The 8669-nt window shown below is 46.6% G+C and overlaps 1 protein-coding gene across 1 annotated transcript; it reads left to right on the top strand.

The window, feature by feature from the left end:
- Positions 1–1752: 1752 nt before the first annotated feature.
- Positions 1753–6793, top strand: LOC146356600 (vomeronasal type-2 receptor 26-like). Its single transcript, XM_084832637.1, has 3 exons — positions 1753–1781; positions 3929–4055; positions 5607–6793. The coding sequence occupies exon 3, from the start codon at positions 5684–5686 to the stop codon at positions 6509–6511; it is 828 nt and encodes a 275-aa protein (XP_084688763.1). The 5' UTR covers positions 1753–1781; positions 3929–4055; positions 5607–5683; the 3' UTR covers positions 6512–6793.
- Positions 6794–8669: the final 1876 nt, after the last annotated feature.

The raw sequence follows: 8669 nt of genomic DNA, 5'->3' as shown, positions 1-8669 counted from the left end.
AATTCCTACTTTTGCTTATTCTTCTCCCGAAAGAAGGTCTATGACCTCCCAGGCAAAGGCAAAGAACAGGATGAAGGGGTAGGACTGCAACTAAAGATTGGTAGGCATATGGTCAAGAACATCTAATAAATTTGAATGCATTCCAATACGCAGGGCCAGAGGAACTGCATCCTCAAGTAATAAAGGAACTGGCAGAAGAACTCTCAGAACCACTGTCTATTCTCTTTGAGAAATCATGGAGGACGGGTGAAGTGCCAGATGACTGGAGGAGGGCTAAGGTTGACCCTATCTTCAAAAAGGGCAAAAAGGAGGAACCTGGGAACTACAGACCAGTCCGTCTGACATCAATCCCTGGGAAAATTCTGGAGCAGATGATAAAGCAATCCATTTGTTAGCACCTAGAAAACAATGCAGTGATCACTCGAAGCCAACATGGATTTGTCAAGAACAAATCCTGCCAGATGAATCTGATCTCATCTTTGGATCCGCTAATGTCCCTTGTGGACTGTGGGAATGCTGTGGACATAATATACCTGGACTTCAGCAAAGGTTCAGGGTTGCCCCTGAGCATATAGAGTGTCCGAGTAGTTCAGATCCTGAGGAAGAGCGCTACAGGTGGGGGAGGAACTTTCCCAGGCTTCCGAGGCACAGCTGCATGGAGAGTCCATCCCCCCTTCACACATCCCTGAGAGTGATAGTGGACAGGGAGAGAAACAGAAGAACAACCTGAACTTTTAGATGCAAGTTGCAGACGCAGGCACAAGTGTGAAGTCACATGGGCTGAACTTCTGCACTCTGCCGATTGGCTCAGCGTCAACAGCCACGCCTGGATGTGTCACGGGAGAGGGGGAGATCTTCCCCTCCTACCCCTTAAGTTAAGAGACCTTGTCACCTTTTTTTCCCAAAAGGAGATCAACTTTCATAGTTTCCCTTTGAACTCCCAGAAGGCTGTTTCTTTTGTAGCCTCTAGCAATTTGCACCTGTATGCCTCATTAGAGGAAATGGAATTAAAGCCTTGGAAATGCAGCCTCTGGTCTGAGTGCTGATTTGGCTCTTGGAGTTCTCAGCAGGGCGAAAAGGGAACCTTAACACAAAGCTTTCGACAAAGCAACCTGTGATATCCTGATGAGCAAAGTAGCTCAAAATGGGCTAGATGAAACAACGATCCGGTGGATCCACAGTTGGCTACAGAATCGGACTCAAAGAGTGCTTATCAATGGGACCTTCTCAAACTGGGAAGAGGTAACAAGCGGGTACCACAGGGCTCAGTCCTGGGCCCAGTGCTCTTCAACATTTTTTATTAATGACTTGGAGGAGGAGGTGCAGAGGTCTGATCAGATCTGCAGATGACACAAAATTGGGCGGGATAGCTAATACTTTGGAAGACAGAAACAAAATTCACAGTGGTCTTGATAGGCTGGAGCAGTGGGCTGAAAACAACAAAATGAAATTGATTGGGGATAAATGCCAAGTTCTGCTAGGGATGTACGAAAGTCACTTACCTTTCCATGGATTATGTTGATGGTGAGGGGGAGGCATTCTGTCCCTCCCCCCGGAATCCTCGCTGTCCGGCTCCGCTCCACAGGGATTCTGCGGAGCCGCCAGCAGGCTCCACCAGCAGCCGGACATCCAGCCGCTGGCGGCCGCCGCCATTTGCGTTCCTTATTTTGGCACGTCTTAGTCTACGTCAAGATTTACGTAGACTAAGACGGTGAAAATAAGGGGAACGCAAATAGCGTAGCCGCCGCTGGAGCCGCCGCCACCTGGAAGATCTGCCCAAGGTAAGTCGCGTCCCGGGGGGACTGGGGGGGCAGGCCATTCCACCACCGATTTCGGGGGGCCGAATGCACTGGCATTCCGCTCCCCGAGATCCGTGGCGGAATTCTCTGACAAGAAGCCAAATGCACAGTTTCAAGATTGGGGATACTTGGCTCAACAATACTATGATCGAGAAGGATCTCAGAATTGTTGTAGATCACAAGCTGAAGATAAGCCAACAATGTGATGTGGCTGCAAAAAAAGGCAAATACTATTTGGGGCTGCATGAATAGAAGTATAGCTTCCATCCCATGAAGTACTAGTTCCCCTCTACTCAGCAGTGGTTAGTCCTCATCTTGAGTATTGTGTCCAGTTCTGGGCACCACACTTGAAGAAGGATGCAGAGAAACTGGAGGAGGTTCAGAGGAGGGCAATGAAGATCATCAGGGGACTGGAAACAAAGCCCCATGAGGAGAGATGGAAAGAACTGGGCATGTTTAGCCTTGAGAAGAGAAGACTGAGGGGAGACATGATAGCACTCTTCAAGCACTTGAAAGTCTGTCACAGAGATGAAAGCCAGGAACTCTTCTCGATCATCCCAGTGTGCAGGACATGGATTCATGGGCTCAAGTTACAGGAAGTTCATACTCCGGCTGAACATTATGAAAAACTCACTGACTGTTACAGCAATATGATAATGGAACCAAAGTCCTAGGGAGGTGGTGGGCTCTCCCACATTGGAGGCATTGAAGAAGAAGCTGGACAGCCATGTGTCAAGGATGCTTTGAGTTAGGGATGTACGAAAGTCACGTACCTTTTCAAAGGTAACATTCGCGGTGGGGGGGGTGGCGCTCCATCCCTCCCCCTGAAATTCTCCCCGGCCGGCTCCACTCTGTGGCAACTCCTCAGAGCCGCCGGCCAGGGCCGCCTGCAGCTGGACATTGGGCCGCTGGGCAGCCTGCACAGGGATGCAAATGGTGGCCACTGTAGCTGCCACCATTTGCGCCCCTGTCTTGTGCCGTGATAGGCTACGTTAATATTTACGTAGCCTATCACAGCAAAATAAAAGGGAATGCAAATGGCGGTCACCATAGTCACCGCCATTTGTGTTCCTTTTTTTTTTTGCCGTGATAGGCAAATACGTAAATATTTACGTAGCCTATCACAGCAAAATACATGGACGCAAATGGCAGCAGCTACAGTGGCCACCATTTGCATCCCTGTGCAGGCTGCCCAGCGACCGGACATCTGGCTGCGAGTGGCCCTGGCTGGCAGCTCTGTGGAGTCGCTGCGGAGCGGAGCCGGCCGGGGAGAATTTCAGGGGGAGGGACAGAGCGCCTCCCCCCCACCGCGAATGTCACCCTTCAAAAAGGGACGTGACTTTCGTACATCCCTAATAGCCATGAGATGGAGGCAAGGGACCGATGTGATCCAAACACAAAATGTGACATGGAAAGGTTCCCCTGAACAGTGGCACTGCTGCTAGTTGCTGAACTTTGGAACTATTAGTTTGCAAACAACTAATGCAATTAGCAACATGATTTTATCTTTCTTTCTTTCTTCATGATTGCCCATCAAAATTCAGCCTGTAATTACCAGGTAGGTAATGTTGCATAATTGTTGGCCATTAAAGGCCCATTCACACAACATTCCAGGCATGAATGGAGCATTCACACCTATATAAGTAAAAAACAAAACAAAACAACAATAAAAATAATCAAGAGAAACCTTCATCAGTGGAAGAATTTTAAAAACAAAGAGCAGAAGACATCAGGGACTTTTCAGATAGGACGGCCTTTAACATTTCCATCATGATTTTGTACTGTGCATTTTTCACTTCAGAAATTAGACACTCAGCACCACTCAGCTGGTGACTCCTGTTCCGGTGGGGCTGTGAATCCTTTCTGGCCGGGGCTGTGAATGCATTCTGGGTTTCAGCCAGAACCACCCAGAACTCTAAAGGAGCTATCCATTTCTGGGGATAGGGTTCAGAACTTTGGATAGCTCCTTTAGAGTGCTGTCTGGTTCTGAATGAAAACAGAATGCATTCACAACTCCACTGAAAGTGGAGCCACCAGTCTCCAGGGAATCAGAGGTCCTGCTTGGTCTGTGTCTCATTTCTGTACATATATCAGTGCTACACATTTGCCTTGCTGGTCCTTCTTTTTAGACCCTACCTCCTTCAAGGTGCGTTGAAAGCTGTCGCCCTGGATCCGTCAAGGTGGTTCAGGAAGGAAAGCCGGTTTGCTGCTATGAATGTGTTCCCTGTGCAGAAGGGACCATCTCTGCTAAAGAAGGTGGGTGACTTCTGGGAAAAGGGCAGTCCATTGGGCGAATGGCAAATGTGCCCTTAAACTAAGTAATTTATTTCTTAAAAGAAATGCTGTCTCTAACTGTGCAATCCAGGACTCGGAAGGAAGTGTAGGACCCAGTTACTTCTGTTGGCTGTCGAGCATCTAAGGGCAGAATGCTGCTCCTGCTGTTTTCTTTCCTGGTCTTTCCTCAGCCTCCTCAGGATCTTGCTTTTTCTATGCCTCTCCACAGTTTCCTCAGAATTAATTTAGAATTAATCCAGTTAACTAGAATTTATTTTATTTTTATTTTATTTTATTATTAAATTTATTAATCACCCATCTGGCTGGTCACCCAGCCACCCTGGGCGATGTACAACATACAATAAAAAGAATTAATTAATACAATAATATATTTTTTTTTTTTAAATCCTTCATGAATTATCATTCCGGTTGACCTCCAAGTGGGGATAGTCTGCACCTGTGCTTCAGGCATTGCTGCTTTCCAAACTTGCTAGCTTCCTTGGACATCTGGGCAGACATCTATTGTGTATCTAGTACATATATTTTGATCTCATTCCACAATCTTCCCCCATTCCCCACCAAATAGCTGTTTGCAAGAGTAGTCACAGTGGGCTACAATCTGCTTCAAAACAGGCATGTGAGGAGAGTCCATGTCATGGGCCATTCCTGCAGCAGAATTCGGGGGCCCTTTCCAACAGCCTGTGAAACAGCAGGGGGTGGGAAGGGGCTGAATCTGCAAGGAAACAGGCAGGGCTCGGCTCAGCATGCCCTTTCACATTCTCAGCCATGTGAAACTGGGGCCCATGTTCCCCAGTTTTGAGTTTCACTTCTTGTGTAAAAAAGACAGAGGAGGTTTTGGCTTGTGGTGCCTGGGATCAAGTTGGAGTTTGTCCTGCAAACTTGCAACCTGTACAGAATATCTGGTTTAGTTTTTGATTTCAATCTGCTAAGCCCAAAATGGATCTTATTTTATATTCAGAAGTAAATCTAATTGTTAAAATCCTGTTTTTTCCCTGTTATAAGAACTGTTAACAACACTCTTACTTGTCATGGTTTTAATGTTTATCCCCTCGACAATCTTCCTCCAATCATCCTGAAATTTTCAAGTGAAACTATCCAGTTTTGGAATGTTTGGTCAAACCATGCCGATAGCATAAAGGTTAGAATGCAACGTTACAATGGTGGAATTTTCAATGTACAGACTGTCCTGAGAAGACTGTAATTCCCTAAAAAGGAGGAGATATTTGGCAATTTTTGGAGCACTGTCAAGGCAGTCCCCAGGAATACTCCTGGAACCACCAACCTTTCCAAACCTCAATCTTATGAGGATGTGATTTACATAGATTCATATTTAAACTCAAGAAATTCAAACTGTGGTTTGTTCACAGGAAAAAAAAATGGAGGAACAACAGGCCTGAGCTGTGCACTGTACAGACTTAAAGTGTGCTGTCAATCACCCTTGGAACATACGTATATTGGTTTAATGTAAAAGGACCAAGATCACTAAGGTGATTTTATTCTTGTTATTTCCAGATGCAGACCAATGCACCAAGTGCCCGGAAGATCAGTATCCAAACAAGGACCAGAATCAATGTATCCCCCAGCTTATAATGTTCCTGTCCTATGAAGAACCTTTGGGGATCATTCTAGCTTCCTTAGCCCTATTCCTGTCCTTAATCACAGGCTTTGTCTTAGGAATCTTCATTAAATTCCTCAAAACCCCAATAGTCAAAGCCAACAACCGGGACCTCTCCTACATTCTCCTCGTCTCCCTCTTGCTTTCCTTCTTGTCCTCTTTTATGTTTATTGGACAGCCAAGCAAATTGGCATGCCTTCTCCGACAAATGGCCTTCAGCATCATCTTCTCAGTTGCTGTCTCTTCTGTGTTGGCCAAAACAATCACTGTGGTGCTGGTCTTCCTGGCCACAAAACCAGGGAACAGGGTAAGGAGATGGCTGGGGAAGAGTCTGGCCAACTTCATTGTCAATTCTTGTTCCATTGTCCAAGTTCTCATCTGCACCATCTGGTTGGGGACCTCTCCACCTTTCCCAGACTCCGACATGCACTCCCAGCCTCGACACATAATCCTGAAGTGCAACGAAGGCTCTGTCTCCATGTTTTATACTGCCCTTGGCTACATGGGCTTTCTGGCTGCCATCTGCTTCACAGTGGCTTTCCTAGCCCGGAAGCTGCCTGGGGCCTTCAATGAAGCCAAGCTGATCACCTTCAGCATGCTGGTGTTTTGCAGTGTTTGGGTCTCCTTTGTGCCCACCTACCTGAGCACCAAGGGGAAATACATGGTAGCCGTGCAGGTCTTCTCTATCTCGGCCTCTAGTGCTGGGTTATTAGGATGTATCTTCATACCGAAGTGCTACATGATTCTACTGAGGCCGGATTTGAATACAAAGGAACACATTATTACACATACAAAAGTATAAATTTGATTGGTGTGTTGATCACACACTCCAAAATTCTGTTATTGTTGACCTTGTTCTCTTGGCACATAGCAAAACAGGCTTCCTTCCAGCTCTGGAAAAGCCCCATAGTAAATGTTTTTTGCCAGTTTAATCCTGTGACCGATGAGGTTTGTTTTAGCACTTAAAGTGTGGCTTTTCATGCTCTCTGTTGTTAAATTGTTGTTAGATTTAACCACTGTAAAAGACCCTTGAGGGAAGAACAGCAGTACAGAAATGTTGTAACAATAAATGAAGAAGCAAATTAACAAACAAATAAGGCATGGAAACCAGGCTTGATGCTCAAGGCTGTACTGTAGATTAGACAGAGAGCCATCACCATATTGTTCTCCAGATGTCATCCCTCAACCTCTTCCCCCCTACCTGGATGAGGCAAGGAAATAGCACCAGAAAAACGTCCTCTGCAAGCACATTGGCTTGGGAATTATCTCATTGTGTTGGCTGTCCAGCCTTTAGCCCTTGGTGGGGGGGGGGGATAAAAGAAGGGAGAAAGGATGCTTCTTCACCAACATTCTTATGATATATTTAAAATGCAAAAAAAGAGACGAGTTGTTAGAGAGGGCCAAAGGTGTATACAAGGCCACCCACCCACCCACCCTCAACTGCCCCTGTGTTGTTTCATCCCCGGGCCACAACAAATCTCAGAGGATATATCTTGAATCTGGAAATGCTAATTTTCCATTGTTTTATTTATTTTTTAAAAACAGTAATGAAGTCTTGGGTGTGTGTGCTTGGTTTGATGAGGTCCTAGCCCTCAGGAAACAAGTTCATTGCCTTGAAGCCAAGGTTGCTGACTTGTAGAAGCTAAGAGAGGAAGAGAGGTTGGTGGATGAGACCTTCAGGGACATAATTGCAGTGTCCCAGTCCTTGGATGACAGCACCTCTGTTGTCATGGAGAATGGGGGTCTCAGGGAAGGATGGCATCATTCTGAGGAAGAGGGAAACAAATCCTGGGAAGATGAACCAGTGGAGTAGAGGAAGGTTTAAACCAGGCACTGAAATGATAACAATGATGCTGGTGGGTGAGCCTAGGGAGGCGGTTCCATAATTAGGGGGGCACCACCAAGAAGGCCCTCTCCCTTATTGCCACCTTCCAAGCCTCCCTCAGAGGAGGCAACTGGAGAAGGGCCTTAGAGGAAGAGTGTAGTAACTGAGTAGGTTCATGCCTTCACACAGCACATAATTAAACTATGGAATTTGCTGCTACAAGATGTAGTGATGGCCACCAATTTGGCTGGCTTTAAAGGTGGGTTGGACAAGCTCCTGGAGGAAAAGGCTATCAATGGCTACAAGTCCTGATGGCTATGTGCTACCTCCAGTACAAGAGGCAGTGAGCCTATGTAGACTAGGGATGGTGGAGAATTCTGCCACGGACTCCAATGACTCCCAGAGTGCATGGCGGAACGGAGCACTCACCTCCACCTCCCCCCGGAATCTGTCCGGGTCAGATACGTCTCGGTGGCAATCCTACAGAGCCAGCTGCCTGCTCTGCATCACTGGTGAATGTTGATACAGCTGGCAGCCATTGCCATGCCATATTGCTGTGCTGAGTAAGTCTCTGGAAACAAATGGCATAGTGGGTCAATATAAATTACCGGGGCTGAACAACAATACGGAAATATTTATAAAAATAAATGACAAATGAATCAATAAGTAAAGAATAGAAATGAGGCCTGGTGCTCAAGGAAGACATAGAGTCATCTCCTCCTCTGTGGAAGGCCTGGTGTTCTCCAGATTTCATCCCTCAGTCTCTTCCTCCCTACCTCCCTACCTGAACAAGGCAGGGAAATTCCACCCCAAAAGCATAATCTGTAAGCACATTTTCTTTTGTCTTGAGGATTCCCTCATTTTGATGGCTTTCCTGCCTCCAGCCCTTGTGGGGGAGGTGGAGGAATAAGTGACGGGAAGAAAGGTGTGGTAATGGTGGTGCTGAAGAGGTAAATGGGTTTCAGCTTCATGATCTGAGGGAGAGTGGAGACATGAAGGCCTCCCGATGGAGCTACTGCACCACTGACAGCACAGGGGTGGCTATACACATAATTTTTAGTCAACACTGAGGGTCAAAACACAGAGTGCATTAAATGTGACTAGTCATGGTGCAGGAAGGATCCCTGATCAGGAC

The sequence above is a fragment of the Heloderma suspectum genome, chromosome 2 (assembly GCF_057233095.1).
Source record: "Heloderma suspectum isolate Gila_16-S chromosome 2, 16-S_ref, whole genome shotgun sequence".
NCBI lineage: Eukaryota > Metazoa > Chordata > Lepidosauria > Squamata > Helodermatidae > Heloderma > Heloderma suspectum.
Note: the sequence above shows the minus strand (reverse complement) of the source record. Positions and strands in the feature narration are given on the sequence as shown.

Excerpts from the sequence above, each read along its gene's own strand:
- LOC146356600 (XM_084832637.1), top strand. The coding sequence starts at position 5,684 with ATGTTCCTGTCCTATGAAGAACCTTTGGGGATCATTCTAGCTTCCTTA.